The 22,568-nt window shown below is 29.1% G+C and overlaps 1 protein-coding gene across 2 annotated transcripts; it reads right to left on the bottom strand.

Annotated features, from left to right (window-relative positions):
• Positions 1-153: 153 nt before the first annotated feature.
• Positions 154-7,577, bottom strand: LOC111677808 (pituitary homeobox 1). Of its 2 annotated transcripts, none has more exons than XM_046954687.1 (3): positions 3,587-3,658; positions 3,193-3,341; positions 154-1,536 (listed from the first exon to the last, which is right to left on the bottom strand). In XM_046954687.1, the coding sequence occupies exons 1-3, from the start codon at positions 3,645-3,647 to the stop codon at positions 781-783; spliced, it is 966 nt and encodes a 321-aa protein (XP_046810643.1). In that variant the 5' UTR covers positions 3,648-3,658; the 3' UTR covers positions 154-780. The 2 variants fall into 2 exon arrangements, with proteins under 2 accessions (XP_046810643.1, XP_046810642.1); XM_046954686.1 differs by lacking the exon at positions 3,587-3,658 and adding an exon at positions 7,209-7,577 and having other exon boundaries at positions 155-1,536.
• Between the last annotated feature and the right edge of the window lie 14,991 nt (positions 7,578-22,568).

Here is a 22,568-nt window from a genome sequence, read left to right as displayed (position 1 = left end):
TCTGACGAAAAGTTTTCTATAGAAAACATATCTTGCCAAAAGTTTTCTAAAGAAACTGGACTTACGAAAAGTTGTTATCAAAAGTTTTCTATGGACAACTGATCTTACATAAACTTGTATTAGAAAACTGATCGTTCAAATTGCTTTCTAAAGAAAACTGATGTTATGAAAAGTTTTTTTTTATAGAAAACTGATCTTACGAAATCGTTTCTATAGAACACTGCTTTCGTATACTTACATACGTGATCGATAAGCTTTCGATATTACATGACAAGATCGAAATGTTTAGACAGAAAGAGAACGCAAAGAAATATCTCAATATTTAATTAAATTTACGTTTTTTTATTCAAATATTTCTAGGAACATTTATTTAGTTATTTTAAATATTAAAATCTATTAGTAAATAGTATTTAAAGTTAATATATTACTAAAATAAATAGTTTACTTTGGTTGCATTATTTGGCAATAATAAGAAGAAACTTTAGTCGGATATGGCCAACCTTAAGATACCCTACACTGAATATTTATTTTCAAAGTAGTTGGAGCAAGAACTCTATTCGATTCGAGTTTTCGTCTAGTTATTCTTAAACAATCTGTTGACTTTATTGCATTTTTCGTGATTTTATTTAGTTTTATGAAATTTCAACTCTATGTTTTAGTCCGAACATAAAAAGGACAATGGAGCCACCTTAACATGACATTGTAAACGCATTACGATTAAGTGTAGGATATAAGAAAACCAATTTTAACCTAAAACATAATATCTAATAGTTTTTTCCGTTATTCGTCATCGATCTGTTCACAATCAATATCACTGCACTCTGAATCTGTTTCTTGGCCCGTTTTAACCGAACGCTGCGTTACCGCCAAACCATTAAAACCAAAATCGGTTTTACTTCCACACTTTTCACCATTCAATGACTTATGCTCCAAGAAGTTAGCATTCGTATCACCGAAAACACGTTCCAATTCGGCCAGACCATTTGAAGTGGGCGGTGATTCTGGTTCGGGCATTGTTAGATTATTTAAAACATTATATTTCATTTGTAAATACGAATCAGAGGGAGCTGGTGAACTTTGATAAAGACTCGAAGCAGCTGTATAATCTAAATATCTAGGAGATGATGAAAGATTTGATGTAGACGATGAGGCAGGAGAGCGTGGTGTTAGATATGAAGGTAGAGCATAATTTAAAGGTTGCCCCCGAGAGAGTATGGCATTGCGAGCACTTTCTATAACACTGGCATTGGCTAGCGATGGTTGAATAATGGCCGAACCGGGATAGGCTCTTAGCTGGGTGGCAGCTAAAGGGGCTATGGCGGATGCAGGTGTATTTGCTGGTGGTGGACTATTTAGCATTATGGATTGTAGCGGAGCTGGACCGGCTGGTGTTTGACTAAATAACCATAGACGATCTCCGACCACCATGGGACGAGCTAAACCTCCTTGGGCATAGTAGTGTGAAGCTAAGGTCTCAACATCGGCTGTATATTTGCGCTTCCATTTAGTGCGACGATTTTGGAACCATATTTTGATCTGAAAGTAAAGTTAAAGATAAAATAAATTTATAAAATTTTAAATTAAAGAAAAATTAAAAATGTTATAAAATTAATAGATTCAATTAGGAATTACTTTATACCTAAAAATACTCATGTTCTACAACGCGATTTGCAGGCAAATGTTGCATCCTAGCGGTGCCATAAACCAATTAATAACGGATTATTTACATGTTTTAATAGGGTTGCCACTATTCTAAAGGAATTCCCAATTTTTTGAGTAAGCTATCAAGGGGAGTTATAAAAGTTCTTTTAAATTTGCCGAAACTAAATTTTAAAATTAAGTAAAGATTCATACCAAGTGGTAAGCGAAAAGTTGAACTTCTTTTAGGGCTGCCAATGAATAACAAAAACCAATTTAGCCGTTTTTACGACACATTCGTATTTCGTTTTGACAGTTTTTATTTTCATTCATTAATTTGTCATTTCTTGGAATACTTGTGTGTGTATGATACAAAAATACGTTTATTACATTATTTCAACAGTTTAAGTTTAATTTTTTTCTAATTTTACTTTTTGTCTCCAGCCATTAAAAACAAACAGCTGATTATGATAAATTCCCGATAAAAATTAGAGATGACAATTATTCATTCGAAATTCGTACGTAATTGAAACTGAATTGCGTACAGCAGATGAAGTTTTGTAAAACGAATCTTGTAGTTCAGTTTGTAATTTGATGTTGAATGATTAATGAGAGCGTAAATGGTGAATAATTGTATCATCTGACCGGGGTATAAAATATCAAAAACTTATTTTTGTTAGAAATGGTAACCATAACACATTTCGACTTTCGAATAATCGAACAATCTACTTTTTGTCGAAAAAAGTCGACTATTTTGTTAAAAAAAGTCGATAACTATCGTCTGTGAAAAAAGTCCACTTTGGAAATATAAGTCAAAAAAAGTCGGAAAAAGTCGAATAAAGTCGAAAAAAGTAGAAAAAAAGTCAGAAAAAGTCGAATAAAGTAAAAAAGTCGACTTTTAATTAAATGAAAAAAGTCGAAAAATGTAATTTTCTTTAAATGCAAAAAGTCGTTTCAACTATAGAACTTTTATTTCTATTCGATATGGGAAATACTTTAGAAGTTAATAAGACCCAACAGTTTGACAAAGATACAGTGATTTCCACTAAGGTCTAACCAAATTGTTAACTCTAACACATCTTTCGTTACGATTGGGCTCTTTATAAATGAGGATGCAGATAATCATCACTTCAGTGAACCCTTTTGTAAGCGAGATAGTGGACATTTAAAAAACACACTTAAGCTTTTTCTCTATTTCTTCGGAATCTATGGGGTGGCGATTGACTTCCTCGTAGAATTAAGTGAAATTTTGATAGAACTTTTCTTTAAAGTCTCCCTAGAACTAGTTCCGAGAGTAAAAAAATCTAACAAAAATCATTGATTAAAAAACTGATAAAACAGGTGAAAAGTTGACAAAGCTACAACAGAACCAGTTCCAAAAATAATAATATTATACCGAAAATGTTCAACTTAAGACCAGAACAGAGAGTACATTTTGCATAACTAATATAAAAAATTCTTAAACAGTTGTTATCGGTGTTCAAATAAATCGGTTGCGATCTCCAAAGACCTCTCATTTTAATAAAAATATTTTTTTGTATAAAAAACACATACCTGAGTTTCAGTTAAATGCAATTGTTTAGCCAATGCAGTTCTTTTAGCCACCGATAGATATTTTCCTCTTTCAAATTCCGTTTCCAAAGCCTTAATTTGCGAGGCTGAAAATGCAGTACGTGGTCGCTTTTTACGATCATCATTGGAACCTAAAAATAACAAATAAATAAAAAATATTTATGAAATCTTCAATTCACTTAAATATTTTTCAATAAATTACTGATTTTATAATTATTTTACTTTATGTAAAAACTAAATTAAAAGCTCTCAGTTTTTAATTAATTTTCTGGATTTACAAATATTTTGAATATAAATTAAAATAAAAACTAATTTTAAATCTTGTTATAGATTAAGATTTTAATTTAAGAATATTATCTGTAACAGACTAACAAACCTATTATGTATCCACAACATTTAATTTTTGCTTCAGAAGCACTCCCATCATTCTCGATCATGGATTTTATACTTATTATTATTATTTTTTTTCAGTAAGATCTGGTGCACAGCGGAAAACTTTTGTTGAGAAACTTTTGATTTTGTGTGAGAGAAAAATATCAAGCATTATTTATTTCTCTTTCTCTCACACACAAAAATCAAAAGTTTCCAAAAAAAAAGTTTCCTAGTGTGAACTAGGTCTAAAGGATTCACCAGCGTAGAAGCTGTTAATATGAACACCATAAAATTTTCTTCAATCAATTTTTTTATCTTAATAGCCAATTGTATAAGTTGTAATAGTTTAAATCTACACCAACCAATGAATTTAAGTTTAAGCATAATTTGTTTTTGGCAATCAACGATCAACCATGTTTTATATTTTTTCTCTATAAAGATTTTTTTTATTTCACACTAATAACAAACTTATTTCGCAATTGTTTTGTTGCCAATTTTTTTTAACACATTGAATAATTTGCTTTAAATTAACGCACATTTTGTTTTTTAAATTCAATTTATTTTTTTACAAATTACTTTCGATATAAGAGAACTGTTTTAATTAATGCGACATGATGGTTTAATTAGTTTTAGAATGAAATAAATGTGTTGCAAATCAAATGGATACCAATTTTATAAGTATTTTCTTTGAGGATTTTCTTAATAAGTGATTAAAATTAAATTATTTAGGCAAATATATTAAAATGCACTTTAAATAACAAACATATATTTCATTTTATTTCAGTTTTATGTAAAAAAAAATTTTGGTAAATTTTTTAACAATTTACATTTTTTTTATTTTTTCTCAAAATTTTATTTTAAATTTACCATAACATCTTAATTTTAATAAATTTTAAATTAAAACCTTTTAAAAATAACGTAATTAGTTATTTAATATAATTTCCTTTTATTTAATACCCATTTCCCTTAAAAATAACAGAAATACCTTGTAATTTCCTTTTCCTTTCAAATTACACAATATTTCCCCGTTAAATACAAACTTACACTCGCACGGGTAACTTGTCAAAAAATGCAACACTGCAATTAAGCTTTTGTTTTTGCTTTGTTTTCACATCTCTAGTTTTTACGTGATTTTTAAGTTGGTGTGTTGTTAAACAAAAACGTCCGGTAGAAAATTAATTATTTTATAAAAAATAAAAGTGTTACAAGTCTAAAATTATTAAATAAATGTTAATAAAGTGTTCTATAAGTGAAGTGTTATATTATTATAAGAATTTCTTTTACAAATAATAAATAAATTGCATACAAAAATGTTCCTATAAAAAGTGAAGAAGAAAGAAAAAAAAATAAGAAAAAGTGCCGCCATTTAAATTCGTATAACAAAAAGAACAACAACAGTAACAAAGCAAAATGCAACAGAGAATCAAAAACTACTAAATTTGGCGATTCTAAGGTAATTATTTAATTAATTATTAAAGTAAAATAGAATAATTGAATGATTTAAATGAAATGATTTGTAAAACAGGCCAATAAATGTTTAAGACTGTATTAGAATTTTGCGAACATAATTTCTCCATCATATCAAGTAAAGTTGTGTCATTAAAATCGAAAAACGTGATGTAATAGTAGTATTGAGATTATTCTTTTGTGATTACTTGATCACAACACATTGTATGGAGAATTCTTTCTTCATACGTGCCGTCAGTATGTGGGGGAAAACTTCCAGCTGAAGCATTCCTGTCTCCTTCAATGTAAACAGATTTTAATCAAAACTATACTAGATGCCTAGTAGAGACTTAAACAGGTATATTTATTTAACTATAGACTTGACTGTAGACTAGACTATGTTCTATTCCATATAGTCTAATATAAAGTCTAGCCTATATAATAGAGCATACATTAGACTATAAACTAGACTATGGATTAGCCTATAGACTAGACTATATATGAGACTATAGGGTGGAATTTAGACTATATGCTAGATTATCTAATACCCTATAGAATAAACTATAGACTAGACTATATACTAGACCATAGACTCGACTTTAGACGAGACTATATTCTATAGTCGAGTCTATAGTCTAATATATAGTCTAACCTATAGTATAGAGTAGACTATAGAATAAACAATAGATTAGACTATAGACTAGACTATATATAGATATAGACTAGACTATAGAGTGGGCTATATACTTGACTATAGACTAGACTATACACTAGACTATAGACTAAAGTAAAGTCCTGACTACAGACTGGACTATATACTAGACTATAAACTAGACTAAATTATAAACTAGACTATACTATAGACTAGACTATAGACTATACTAAAGACTAGACTAAAGACTAGACTAAAGACTAGACTATAGACAAGACTAAAGACTAGACTATAATCTAGGCTAGTCTACACTACACTTTAAACCAGACTATAAACTAGACTATAGACTAGGCTATAGACTAGACTAGACTATAGACTAGACTATAGACTAGGCTATAGACTATACAATAGACTAGACTATAGACTAGACTATAGACTAGATTATAGACTAGACTATAGACAAGATTATAGACTAGACTATAGACTAGACTATAGACTAGACTACAGACTAGACTATAGGCTAGACTATAGACTAGACTGTATACTAGTCTATAGACTAGACTATAGGCTAGTCTATAGACTAGACTATAGACTAGACTATAGACTAGACTATAGGCTAGACTATAGACTAGACTATAGGCTAGACTATAGACTAGACTATAGACTGGACTATAGACTAGAATATGGACTATAAACTAGACTATAGGCTAGACTATACACTAGACTCTAGGCTAGACTATAGACTAGACTATAGGCTAGACTATAGAGTAGACTATAGACTAGACTATAGACTAGACTATAGACTAGACTATAGGCTAGACTATAGACTAGACTATAGACTAGACTATAGGATAGACTGTAGACTAGACTATAGGCTAGACTATAGGCTAGACTATATACTAGACTATAGGCTAGTGGTCTTAAATATTTATATTGTTATTATTATAAAATTTAAGAATCAACATATTCCGTCCAATTTGTCCCATATATTCCTTTGTATTACTGTTCTAGTTTATGAGAAGACCGCCAAATAAGTTGGTTTTATTTTCGGGTTTTATATTCTGGATTCTCTGATATTAATATTTTAGATTCTAAAATTTAGAATTCAATTTATAAGGGACGTGCCACACCTACTCTGTGTGCTTACCCATTTTTTGTGCTAAATGTTCATTAACTTAATTCTAGGTATGCAAACTCTTTGAAAACTACTAAATTTATTTTAGTGTGATTCAGATAGATTAGTAGTTTGCGCTCCAATCTATCAGAAATATTGAAAAGGGAGTGTACAACAGGTTCACTGGTGAACTTTTTGTATTTCATATGATTTAATGCACAAACAATATTCAAAAAAGGTTTTAAATTTTTACAGATTTTTCTTAAAACTTTGAAGTAAAAAAAAATCTTTACAATATTTCCTGACTTCCATAATTACATTTTTCCATATATTCGTTTTATTAAACGTTTATAACTTTTAATCAAGTTTCTGTCTTATAATCAAATTTTTTAAAATATTTAATTTCTCTCTTACCATGATCATCTTCCGAGGTAATATCACTTTTAGCATCATCTAAAGTATCCTCATTAAAACTCGATTCAGGGCTTGAAGCTCTCATATCAACACCACCACCACCAATAACACCATGTATTTTATCACGATCATTATTTAAATGATCACTACAGTGATCACTTTCATTCACTGTTAACTGTAAATCATAGTTATTTTTTGTATGATTAATTTCTTCACTAACCGCTCTGGGTTTTGATAGAATATTTTCTATAGAAAAACTATTGCGATAACGATGAACTACCGAAGGGGTTTCCATTTTTTGAAATACGTATTTAAAAAAAAATTCAATTTTTATTTAAAACAACTTTCCGCTAAACAACCGTTAGTTAGTGAAAATAAATTAAAACTAAATTTTCTTTACGCGACTAAATGAATAAGAAGTTTTTTGTGAAATCTTTTGTGAAAAGAAAACTAAAACCCACCAATATGAAAATATCCAATTGTAAGAAGATTTAAATTTAGACTAGAAAGAGTAGAACTAACAAAAGAAATTCTTGCTCTTTCCAACAACCTCCGATAGATGGTGGAAAAGAGTATTTAAATTGGAATACTACATATGTATATACAACATGTGTGAAATGTGTAACACCCCAATCATGAGCACGATCGGTGATGATACTAAGGCATACAAAGAGATCACAGCCACTTGAAGAATTATTATTTGTTTGTGTTTTTTTTTTTTTTTTATTCCAATATATGCAAATCGGAAGGCGTAACCCTTGAATAATTTTGTTCTTGAGTGTTGTTGTCTTTTGACAACAGCAAAATATGTTCATAATAATCGTATATAATTGAAACTTGATGTCTCTATTAAGAAACATTTAAAGCCAAATAAACATCATAATTTTTCAACTAATGAGCAACAAGCAGCTTCATTAAGCGGCAAGAAATATCTATAGCATACGGAAAAAAAATTGCACCTCGCTTTCTCAAAAAAAAAAAAAAAAAAACACTAAATGTTTTGAAATTTTTGTGGTAAATGCTTAATTTAGCACTTTTTTCAAAACAATTTGTCAATTATATTCAAATTGTGTTCCTTTCTTTTCTACGCTTCAGCAACATCGTTTGCCGTTTTTTGAGAATTTATTTGAAATAATTTTGTTTTTAAGTTGATTCTAATATATTTTGAATTTGTTTTATTTATTTATTTTTTTTGTTTCGCTACACGAAAATCGTTTGTAATTAATTGTGCATATTTTGTTTAAATTTGTCACAATTAATTAGCATTTTTATTTAAAATTTGTAATAATTAGTATAAAAAAATTATTTTAATTTATTTTTATTATATAAATTTTAAGGGAATTTTTTTATGAAATAGTTTTATAAACCTTTATATATTTCTTTAAAATTGTATAAAACTTTATATAAATACTAATTTGCGATCACCAACTGATTCTTCAACTCTATTAGAAAACAATTTTGGAATATTCGTGATCGTGAGACCGTAGTAATCGTACATAATAAGGGTTTTTCATTAAAACTTAAAGGGATTTGTTGTATTTTTACAACAATTTTCAAATGATCTTGATTAACTTATAAATTAGGGTTTGAAATTTTCTTTCTAAATTTATTGTCAAATCTTGAAAAAAATGTTTGGTTTATGTAGATATTCAATTATTAGATAGAGGTTAGCCTGTCTTTGAAAATGTGAACTCTTAGCTTTTCAACATGAAATATCATGATCGCTTTACATCACATTTTTTATACATAATTAGACATTTTCATTGACGTCTAATTGGTGGTATTTGAGACAATTTGTTAGACTTGCAAAGTTTACGTTATTGACGTAATTTGGCTAAATTAATAGAGAGCTCTTCAATTAGAAGTTTTCAGAATGGCTAATCTTTTACACAATTATATCAGGGTTTTCATTACAAGGGATTATTATTTTTTTTTTTGACATTTATCGAACTGAGATAATGTTGGCATAGCAATTCTTTTACAGTTTGAAACATCATGATCATAGAATGATCACTTTCATGTTCATACAATGAACACTTTCATGATCATACAATGAACACTTTCATGATCATACAATAATCACTTTTATGATCATACAATGATCACTTTCATATTCATACAATGATCACTTTCATATTTATACAACGATCATACAATTATCACTTTCATATTCCTACAATGATCACCTTCATGTTCTTATAGTTATCACTTACTTGTGTAAAGAATTGTTCTTATTGCTCATACATTAAGCACTTTAATGATCACACAATGATCTCTTTCATAATCATACAATGATCACTTTTATGTTCATACAATGATCATACAATGATTATTTTCATTCTCATACAATGATCACTTTAATTTTCATACAATGTTCACTTCCATGTGTATACAATGATATGTGTATACAATGATTACATACTTCATCACTTGTATAATCAAGACGGCCCCATCATCCAGCAATTCCTGATATTGAAAATCGGCTTTTGATACGATATAAGTTTCTTTAATGTTCATATCTGGATTATACAGCGATCATACAATTATCTCTTTCATATTCATATAATGATCATTTTCTGGTTCATACAGTTTTCAGTTTCGTGTTCATATAGTGATCACTTTCATGTTCATACGCTGATCACTTATAAGATCATACAATGATCACTTTTATGTTTATACAATGATAACTTTCATGAGCATACAATGGGTACTTTTATGTTCATACAATGAACATATTCATATAATGATCATACAATGATCACTTTCATCCTCATACAATGATCACTTTCATGATCGTACAATGAGAACTTGGATAATCAAGACGGCCGCATTATCGTGCAATTTCGGCTTTAGCTACGATAAAATATCGGCTTTAGCTACGATATCTGGATTAAAATATATTATTCAAGAAGAATGATAAATTTTTTACTTTTACTTTACTTCATTTTAAAATTCAAGGAAAGTTCTATCATTAAAACATATCTCCATAAAAACCCTCATTCAGTAAAACCCTTTACTGTCAAAAATATTAAGAGAAATTTGTATAATAGGTCTAAGACTTAAATAAAGGATCGCTTTCCTCCTGATGTTCATATTACTATGACAAGGTTTTGATGATGGGTATATAAAGTGCGCATAGAGAAATGTCGAGAATGTTGAAATGAAAGATCAATAGTACTGCTATATACTATTGATCTTTCGTTTCAACTTGTACAAAACCCGTAGAGAGCTCATTAATAACTACCTTTTCACAACTATTCCATAAAGATCGTAGCACCACAATGTTTATCAAATTCATTTATAAAAGAAAGCAATGACAATTTCTTATATAAAATATATATTTCTTGTATAAGTTCTTTTTGATTAGTCTAAAAAACAATTTGGACGGAACATATGCATATGAAATGAAAGATCAATAGTACTGCTATATACTATTGATCTTTCGTTTCAACTTGTACAAAACCCGTAGAGAGCTCATTAATAACTACCTTTTCACAACTATTCCATAAAGATCGTAGCACCACAATGTTTATCAAATTCATTTATAAAAGAAAGCAATGACAATTTCTTATATAAAATATATATTTCTTGTATAAGTTCTTTTTGATTAGTCTAAAAAACAATTTGGACGGAACATATGCTTTTAATAAACCAAAACAAATTTCGTGACAAATCCCATTCTATATTGCCAATATTTTGACAATATCTCAATCGTGATTGAGTTAAAAAACTTCCGTGACTAGTAGTTCTTCTAATTCATCCTTATAACCTACAACACTACAAAATTTCAACAAAATCAATAACCATTTCTTAAGTGACGACTGTTGGGCTTTTTATCCCCCCACAGAAAAAAACCCCAATGAAATATCGAAATTTTATTCACTTTTAATAAGCAATTAGAAAAATTAAGTTGTCATTTTGATGTGTGATTATAATGCAGATGGCAAATTTGATCATTAAATTAAATCATTTTGACACGACAGTCCAACATAATGTGACAGCGCCAACATTATGATTAAATCATAAATATGAGCAATTTATAAACGAAAAAATATAAATATGAGTTTAAATGTGTATGAATTTTAAAAAAATATTTCATCATAATTATATGAGTCCATAGGATTTAATAGACGGGCGCCGAAATAGTTCAACAATATCCCAAAAAATAACATTTATCAGCACTTCAAAAGTAGCACTAAGTGTTTTTTGTTTACCTTGTATATTTTATTGTACTAAAATTTTTTGAATTAAACCAATTTCACTTCCTAAAAACTTTCCAAAAAAGAACATAAAAATCACTTCCTTAGAATGACTTCAGATGTAGTGAATTTGGAATCAAAAGACATCCCTCCTATAACAAGCCAGTGTTAAAGATCATAAATTTTTCAAGTCTTTTTCAGTATATCCATGGATCAATTCTACTTATTTTTTGCTTATTTGAAAGTTCTTTTTTTGTTGGGATTTTTATAACGAAAATTAGTCGTTAGTATCCTCAATTGCTTAAATATTGAAGCCCTTAATATTTTTCTCCTTTATATAGTTATAAGTGTAGAAATAGGAACCTCCTCTTTATTCATTATGAACATTTAAATTTTTGCGTAGTGATTTTTATTTATTAATTAGCATTCATAGCTCCTGAATACACAATGAGAAAAAATGGGATGATTTCAATTTTTGCAACTGGAAATACTTTAATACGTTACATTAGGGAACTTTCTAAAGAAAGAAGACATTTTTAATGTTTTGCTTCAAGAAGTCACTGAGTAACTAACTGAATAACTAAATGAGTAATTTACTGAGCATATAAGGTGACATCACTAACCTAGCTGATCATTGTTTAAAATTTTGTTTACATTGACTCATACAATTTGACAATTTGATATGACAATGATTAATCAAGTAATTAACTGAGAAGGTAACTGAATAACTCACCAAGTTCTAGTTCAGTTCTAGTTCAGTTCTAGTTCAGTTCTAGTTCAGTTCTAGTTCAGTTCTAGTTCAGTTCTAGTTCAGTTCTAGTTCAGTTCTAGTTCAGTTCTAGTTCAGTTCTAGTTCAGTTCTAGTTCAGTTCTAGTTCAGTTCTAGTTCAGTTCTAGTTCAGTTCTAGTTCAGTTCTAGTTCAGTTCTAGTTCAGTTCTAGTTCAGTTCTAGTTCAGTTCTAGTTCAGTTCTAGTTCAGTTCTAGTTCAGTTCTAGTTCAGTTCTAGTTCAGTTCTAGTTCAGTTCTAGTTCAGTTCTAGTTCAGTTCTAGTTCAGTTCTAGTTCAGTTCTAGTTCAGTTCTAGTTCAGTTCTAGTTCAGTTTTAGTTGAGTTCTAAACTAACTAACTAACTACCTACCTAACAACTTAGTCTTAAATGTCAGGAAAACAATATTGTCCACACTCTGTAACTTTGTCAAAATAATTTTTTTAGGATCGTTCATTGGTGATTACTGATTACTTATATATCCTCAAAAAGAACTCATTAATTTTGTTTTTATTAAATTTTTTTTAATGACCACCAAAAAATTTAATCCCTAATTTCTGTTTTGTATTCTAATATCACAAATGATAAGATAAATTTTTCATTTTCTCCAAGTGTAATTGTATATTTTCCTCAATAAAATGTGTGTTTGTTTTATCTTTCTGAATGTTTTTTTTAAAGAAACTGCATCATAAATAATTAAGACATTTTAATAAATGTTGGCACAAACTCAAAGAGTCTTTATAAAGATCAAGAATACACTTTTCTTTTAATAACTTGCGTGTTTTTGCGTTAAATGTAAAAAAAAATTAAATCATTCAAAATTCTCCATTTTGTTTACACTCCTATGCTTTAAACTTAAATGACACTTTCTCCTTCATATGTATGTCTGAATAACATTAATAATGAAAAAAAAATACAAAATAAATAATAAGAACAAAAGCAAACAAAAAAAGACAAGTGAAATATATATGAAATTTCCTAAATTATGTGTTAATAATTTCAATTTTTAATGACGCTTGTTTGCTTCATTTATGACTTGGTTAAATGTTCATTAGTTCAAAAATTTCAAATTCTTTTCATATGAAATTCTTCTTTTAATTTAATAAATTTTGCTAAAGATGTCTTTTGGTTCTTTTTTCATATGAATATATGAAAAACATACGTATTTGGTTGGTTGGGTGGATGAGAATCATACGTACATATGTTTGGTTGGTTGTTATATGACTAATTAGTCATTCGATAATTGCTACAGATTGGTAATATTTATTATACAAATATTAAAAATAAATACTTGTTGTTTTGCTTTTGTTTTTCTCTTTTTAATTAAGATTTTTAATGAAAAGTAGATAAATTATTTATAATATTTAAAGAAAATGTTTAAAATTATTAATTATTTGTTTTAATAATAGCTTAAGAATGATTTTTAATAGCCTTTCATTGTCCATTCGTTTACAAAATGTATCTTTGTAAAAGGTCATGCGGCAATATCGGCCGTAGACCCCATGAGTCCTTGTAGAACTGTTAGCGATCCGCAAAAATTCGGCCTGTTTATCAATCGAAGACTATAAAGAAACTTAAAAGGTTAGAAATTCGTAAAAGCACATCTCAAGATCAGAAGAATTACACCTAAGCCGCTATCGGCTTCTCAACCTCAACTCTTCTAACACTATACTTATTCTGAGAAGTTCTTTAGTATTTCTTTCTGAAGGATGTCAAAGAAAGAGTTTCAGGAATACAATGTCATTTCGCATGCTCTTAGTATTAATATCTACTCAATGCGTTCCATCATACCAGCCACAGAACGTGCTCGTTTTGTGGTGCCTTCTTGTCCTTCTTTTCTATCCATTTTTTCATTACGACCAGACCTTGTTACGTTGAAAGAATTTGCATTCATCAGGTTAACATCCTTAAGATACATTCCTTCTACTTATACCAAGAAAATTCACTCTTTCGATGCTGATTAATCGACAGTGTTCTGGTTTACATATGATGTGAAGCTTTCTTCTGGAACAATATTCGATTAAGGCTCACTTAAAGTTGGTCTAGCTCTGGGCAGTCTTCTTGTCCTTCATTATGCGAAAAATTTTACATTCGTCAGTTTTGATTTTCTAGTAAACTCACCCTTTTGTTGGTTATTCGCGAGTGTTCTGGTATCCATATAGCAAATCTTTTCTCTGGAACAGTATCCGGTTAATGCTCCCTTACAATCAAATTTGCTCTCATTCTAGAGAGGCTTCTTGTTCTTCTCTCCCTTAAAATCTTTCTTGTCTTTCGATATGTGAAAGATTTTACATTCATTAGGTTCGATTTTTAAGTAAACTCATCCTTTTGTTTCTAATTCGCGAGTGTTCTGATATCCATATAATACAAATCTTATCTGTAGAACAGTATTCGCTTAAGGCTCTTTACAATAGAATTTGCCCTCATTCTGGGGAGTCTTCTTGTTCTTCCCTCCTTTATAATCTGTATCTTTATGTCAATCTTTACATTATGACCAGCGCTCGTTGCGTTGAATGATTTTATATTCTTCAGTTTAACTTTCTCGAGTTCACTTCCATTTATAGTAAATTCATTCAGTTCTAGTTCAGTTCATTTCTAGTTCAGTTCTGTTTCATTTCTAGTTCAGTTCTGTTTCATTTCTAGTTCAGTTCTGTTTCATTTCTAGTTCAGTGCTAGTTCAGTTCTAGTTCAGTTCTAGTTCAGTTCTAGTTCAGTTCTAGTTCAGTTCTAGTTCAGTTCTAGTTCAGTTCTAGTTCAGTTCTAGTTCAGTTCTAGTTCAGTTCTAGTTCAGTTCTAGTTCAGTTCTAGTTTAGTTCTAGTTCAGTTCTAGTTCAGTTTTAGTTCAGTTCTAGTTCAGTTCTAGTTCAGTTCTAGTTCATTCTAATTCAGTTCTAGTTCAGCCCTAGTTCAGCCCTAGTTCGGTTCTAGTTCAGTTCTAATTCAGTTCTAGTTCAGTTCTAGTTTAGTTCTAGTTTTCGCTTTTTGATAAACTATATAAAATGAAGTTTTCACTGAAAACGTCGAAAACTTCATTAATATTGACTTTTTTGAGAAAAGCGTGTTAAACTTTGATCACATTCAAAATTGCACCTTTAAAACTTCATAAACATTCTGTTATTTGAGACGTACACTTTGTTCGAGCGATTAAAAGTTTCTAGCTGTAATGTATAATTTCTTATACAACAGTTTACATAACAATTATCCCAAATTTCACGAAATATTAAACAAAATTCAAACACTTTATCTCAAATTACCACTTTTAACACCAACTACTAATTACTCTCTAAAATAAATGATCAAACAATTAATAACACTAAAATATCAATCCTATCCCAAAACACAAAAAAGAACATTTACTCCAAAAAAGAGGTCAATGTACAGAAAAATTTCAAACCCTTATGAATATTAAAAATCACCCAAATGTTTGAGTTTTAATTCGAAAGACACATGAAACCCAAAACACCGCCTTAAGGCAACAAACCAATAATAAAGGCGGTTCATTTTTAGAAAACAATATTGAAATAATTTCAAACACAACATGATCATTCTACTAAACATTGCCACAAATTACGCAAATACAGATGTTTAAAAAAAAATAACCAATTCAAACTAAACTAAGAAAAATTTTCAAAATTATTTCCCTTTTTTAGGAAAAACAAAAATAAAAAAACATCACAATTCTTTAACTTTACTCGACACTCCAGATTGCCTGTCTTTCCTTCTCTTACACGTTTTCGTACATTATTAATGTTAAGAACTTTATCATTTTTCCCAGAGCCTCTCAAATATGCTCAAAAGAATACTCAAAAATGATCATTATGAATAAAAAAAACGAAACAAGCAGAAGGAAGGAACGACGTCCACACGAGTCACGTGATTTATTTGATTCTGGTGACAAACACTTGAAATGGTGATGATTTATAATGAAGATACATGCAGTGATATTAATTATTTTTAAACAGAATTTCTGACACGGTTTTGCTTCATTTATAAAACTCAAATGTTATTTAAGTTATGAATATTTGCCTTATTTTTTGTTAAATTATTCTTAATTTGACAAATTAAAAAAAAAACAATTGGATTAAATTTTCTTCTTAAATTCGTGAAAAGTGATCATAGAATGCGATCTTCTCAAAAACCGCAATACTAACAAAGTTCTAATCTCGATTTATAGTGCGAAATATAAGTAAGTTATAGTTTCCGAGATAAATGTACTTTTGCGTTTTCACAATACAAATGATCACAGATTTTCATTCTCTTCTAATTTCTAAGATAAATGGACTTTTGCGTTTTTACTGAAAAAATCGATTTTCACATGGATTTTTTTATACTTGATTTTCACTGTTTCGGCTTTTCCTCTTCTAGTCTCCAAGATGAATGGAATTTTGCGTTTTCACCAAAAAAAATTGTTTTTATTAAATTATTGATCACAGATTATCGACTAGACTATAGACTAGACTATAGACTAGACAATATACTAGACCACATACTAGACTACATACCAGACTACATACTAGACTGTAGACTAAACTATTGATTAGACTGTATACTAAACTATTGACTAGACATAGACTAGACTATAGACTAGACTATAAACTAGACTATAGACTTGGCTCTAGACTAGACTATACACTAGACTATAGACTAGACTATATACTAGATTATAGACTAGACTATAGACTTGGCTATAGACTAGACTATAGACTAGACTATAGACTAGACTATAAACTAGACTATAGACTAGACTATAGACTAGACTATAGACTAGACTATAGACTAGACTATAGACTAGACTATAGATTAGACTATAGACTAGACTATAGACTAGACTATAGACTAGACTATAGACTAGACTATAGACTAGACTATAGACTAGACTATAGACTAGACTATATTATTAACTTTTTTTTTCTATATTTTAAAAGTGATCACAGATTTTCATTCTTTACGCTCTATCTCTCCTAGTTTCCAAGATAAATGGACTTTTGTTTTTTCATTCAAAAAATCGATTTTTATTAGGAAATAAGAGTGATCACAGATTTTTGTTTTGGCTCTATCACTTTAGATTCCAAGATAAATGGAGTTTTTGTTTTTGCATATTTAAATGAAATTCTTTCTTAATTTTCTTCATAACTCTTGAAACATAAAATCACTTATAAATAAAAAATATATAATTTTTCAACAAAAATTCATATTTTGGTACAAAATCATAAAAAAAGCTATAAAAAATGTCACAGTCAAATAAGAACCAACCACCTCCTACTTCTCCTCGAAAAGACTTATAAAGTTTCCAAATGATAAAACACTGCCTGGAATGAGTAGCTAGATGGCAGTGAGTATGAAAACATTAATGTTTTCATTCATGTTTAGAGATGTCTTCATTTCTCAGAAATTAAAAACATACATGTTTTACGCACTCCGTTTTTACTCGTTGTATAAAGTGACAAAGAGTCCCAGTAAAGCTATTCGTTGTTGCAAATTATGAATAATGATGTTGCTACAACATGATCATAAATTACAACCAATTATCATATTAGATATTAAGAAAGGCAACAAACAAAGCGTACAACTAAATACATTTATTGAAACATACAGTTTTAATTATGAAAATGTTGTGTATGTAATTGTTGTTATTTTTTAAAAAGTATATTGATTTTTATCAACGATCACTTCCAATATTAAAATATCAGAGAGAGCATATTAATCTGCGATCACTTATATGTCTCACCATCGATGTTTTAGGAAGTATGAAGTCAAAAAGGAAACGCTATATAATTTCTTTAATAATTAGTATTAACGATCACTTGATTTATTTAAAATCTGCGATCACTTACATATGTATGTATATAAGTGAATATTAAGTAAAAATTCTAATAAAATTCTTATTAACATTGACAATGACTTGTAAACAATTAACATTTTAAAAATAAAAACTAAACTAAAAACATTTACAATAATTTACTACACATTTGCTTTCGTGTTAAATACAATTGTTTGCAAAACTTTCTTGGAAATTAATTAAAACATATGCTCATCACTTGCAGCCATAAATCTGCCAACACCAATTATCACTTGTAATCTGTCCGTAAAAGTGTTTGATATCAAATTGCCACAAAAAAGTAATATAAAATAAAATAAACCACAATTACCCAAAGCATAAATACTTCTTAACCAAATCACATAAATACAAGCGACAACATCGTAAGGGTTGGCTGGTATTTGGTATCCCAAAACAGCACTAATAAGATGTAAATGAGGGGCGAAGTTAGACGTCTTGAAATTTATTTAAAACTCTTTTTTTCACTTTCGTTTTATCGAGAATGGGGCATTAAATGCAACAACATGTAAATTGTTGTCTACATTTATTAAAGATTTTGGGCGTAAAGCAACACCAATTAGCACGCTAAATACGCAACGAAAATTATTGTCTACTAGTAGTTAATAGAGGAGGGGGCACTGAGTATTCTGTACATATATATGTAAGTACAGAGATGGAAATTTTGAATTGAGTACTTGCCCCAAAATAAACTATAAACTAGAGTTTAGACTATACTATAGATAATACTATCGATTAGATTATAGACTAGACCATATTATAGACTGTAGTCTAGTCATAGACAAGACTATGATCTATACAATTGTAGACTAGACTATAGACTAGACTATAGACTAGACTATATACTAGACTATAGACTAGACTATAGACTAGACTATAGACTAGACTATAGACTAGACTATAGACTAGACTATAGACTAGACTATAGACTAGACTATAGACTAGACTATAGACTAGACTATAGACTAGACTATAGACTAGACTATAGACTAGACTATAGACTAGACTATAGACTAGACTATAGACTATAGACTATAGACTAGACTATTGACTAGACTATTGACTAGACTATTGACTAGACTATAGACTAAACTATAGACTAGACTATAGACTAGACTATAGACTTGGCTTTAGACTAGACTATAGACTTGGCTTTAGACTAGACTATAAACTAGACTGTAGACTAGGCTATACTTAAGACTATACTATGTACTGTACCATATTTTATATTATACAGAAGTTTGTGAAGAAGTACTATTCTACTAACATTTCCATCCCTGTGTATAAGTTTTCTCAAAAAATGTGGTGTCTGTCTTGCGCTTCGTTGTGTAAATAATTGCGGCTGTAATAAACGATCGTCTCCTCTAGTAATTTACCGCTATTTACAAGATATTTCAGAACTTCATTTTAAATCTGCAAGTGAAGAGATTTTTTCACATTTTTCCACTGATGTCTTCCTTGTATTGCTGAGATTTTCACTTGAATTTGTTTTAAATTATTGTGAAGATTTACACATTTGCCATACAATTGTCATTCATTGTCTGATGTCAAATAACAGGCAATTTGAGTAATTGTTTTAAATTAATTACCAAATAGGTCAGAGTGTACATTATTTGCTAATTTTGGATTTAATGATGGTATTTTGTTTAATTAAACAAACACTAATTGCATTGCAATTGAATTGTTTTAGTTTTTCAAAGGGGATTTGCAATGTGAGCAATAATATCTAGCAGTACAAAAGGATACTTGATCGTGTATATTTGAAACGTTTTGTTTTTTATAAAATATTTTTTTGTTTAAAGCAAAATTCTAATCGAGTAATACAACTCCATCTGAATATAAATCATTTAAGATAAAACTAATAAATATCTCATATTTTATTACTGACATAATTATGTTTATATGTTTTCTTAAATAGAAACACCTTAATTCTTTGTTTGGTTTTATGTTATTGTATCACAATTTATTTTCTTAATATGACATCTGCTTTTGTTTTTCTTTTAATTTTTTTAAATGTTTTACGAAACAGACATTAAGAAAATAATCCCAGAAATCTAATAACATAATCATTTTACAACACCACTGTGACATTAAGTGGAAACAAAATTATGATTAATGTCAACAAAAATATGAATCCACATGCAACAGACAGACAGACAGATAGACGAGCACAAATAGACGTTGGTATAAAAATTTAGAATCATAATACGATGAATGTGAAACCTATAAAAAATTAACTGAAAGTGTGTTAATAAAGAAAAGATATTTCCAAAGATACAGCCAGTGTTACCAGATGTTTGTTTGAGGGGTTTAGAATTTTGGAAATTATTTATTTAGTTTTTTTTTTAAAATTTGTTTAGGGCCTACGTAGTAGAGGCAATAGATAGTAAAGTCTTTGATCATTGATTATCAGTTTATACTTGAGATTTGATCATTAATTATCAGTCTATAGTTGAGACTTTATATAAGACTGTAGGTGCGACAATTGATAAATCTGAAGTTGAGATTATAGATCAGTCTATAGTTGAGACTATAGATCAGTCTATAGTTAAGACTATAGATCAGTCTATAGTTAAGATTATGGATCAGTCTATAGTTAAGACTATAGATCAGTCTATAGTTAAGACTATAGTTAAGACGACAGATCAGTCTATGGATTAGACTATAGATGAGTCTAAAGACTAAATATCAATCCAAAGTTAAGACTATAGAGCACTCTATACTGCAAACTATCGATTTATCTATAGACGATATTATCGATTTCTCTATATTCGATACTACAGATCAGTCTATTGTCGAGACTGTAAAGGTCTATAGTTAAGACTATAGATAAGTCTATATATTGCAAACAATATATAGTCTATAGTTGAGAATATATATGCGTCTATAGTTGATACAATAGATCATTCTATAGTTAAGACAATATTTCAATCTAAAGTTGAGATTATAGATCAGTCTATAGTTGAGATTACAGATCAATCTATAGATTAGACTATAGATAAGTCTATAGTTAAGACTATAGATCAGTCTATAGTTAAGACTATAGATTAGTTTATATTTAAGACTAAAGATCTATCTAAAGTTAAGACTATAGATCAGTCAATAGTGCGAAATTATCAATTTCTCTATATACGATACTACAGATCAGTCTATTGTCGAGACTGTAAAGGTCAGAGTATAGCTATGGTTATATATCGAAGTATAATTGTGACTACATATATGTTAGTCTACGGTCAAGACGTAAGATCAATTTATATGACTGCAAATAGTCGAGATAAACTGGAGACTTTAGTATTTAAATATAAGTATAGATCAGCCTGCATTCGACACTATAAAACAGTCTATGCTCAATATGAGTTGGTTGACAAAATTATAGATAAGTTTATACCCAAGACTATAGATCAGTATATTCTCGAAACTATATATAGATCAGTTTACAGTTGGGACTATCTCTATGTCATTTGTTGTAATTGTGTATCAGTCTATAGTCGAGTAATCAAGATTATACACGAAATTTATACTCAGTGAACACTTTTCTTCAACTTTTCTTTCTTTCCATAGACAGTGATAGCAAATCGATTCATTTTTAATTAAAAAAGGAGGAAATAGAATTCTGAGACTAAAATAAACTACACTAAAGTTCAGATTTCAGACGTGTATTAGCGATCAAAGATTCAGATTTTTTGTAGTGTTCACCATTCGATCTCGATCGAAATGTTAATTGAATTGCTTAAATTTTTTGTAAAAAAATTATTGTGCTTTATTATTTCATAGAATTGACTGATCAATATCTTGATCTTTAGAGCATTTTATAAGTGATCACCGATGCATAGATTTCTTCAGTATTGTGAGTGATTACAGATCTTTATTCTCATCCTCTGGCATCACTGTTCACAACCACATTAATAAATATATTACATATGTTTATTTATTTGTTTTTTCTTGGGATCTCTTCTAAACAACATTACACAAATACTAGACCTTTGAAATTCCAGCGTTATAGCGCCGCCTTACATCCTCTAACACACAAATTACATGAGGAACTCGAACTCATTAAGTGTTTGAGTATGTATGTGTCTGCGTGGTTGCATATATGCAACTCTTGTTGTAAAATAATGTGTTGCATAAGGGGAAATTAACGTGTGACTATGAGTGTGATTAATGTGGTGTAGAAAATCATAAATTAATTTGCGGGTAACAGCCACTCGATTTGAATATTCAAAATAGACAATTTTTTTTCCAAAAAAATAAACTGAATGGAAAATTTGCTTTAATGAAAATATGATATGATATTAAACTCATATTACAAAATTAATCAAATTATAAATTATTTATCAAATATGATTTTGTTTATTTTTCCTAATCTATTTAGCTTTAGTCTTGATTTTCTATTTGTTGCACCCTCTTTTCATTTTTATACGTTCATGGCATCATTAGTGCAGGAGAATGTTGTAAGTGTAAATAGTTTAAATACTTAAACAATTTAGGTGTCATTTCAAATGTCATCATTTATAATAATTAGCTTTTTTGTATGTTGGCGCCATGTTACACAAATACAC

This window comes from Lucilia cuprina, chromosome 6, assembly GCF_022045245.1.
Source record: "Lucilia cuprina isolate Lc7/37 chromosome 6, ASM2204524v1, whole genome shotgun sequence".
NCBI lineage: Eukaryota > Metazoa > Arthropoda > Insecta > Diptera > Calliphoridae > Lucilia > Lucilia cuprina.
Note: the sequence above shows the minus strand (reverse complement) of the source record. Positions and strands in the feature narration are given on the sequence as shown.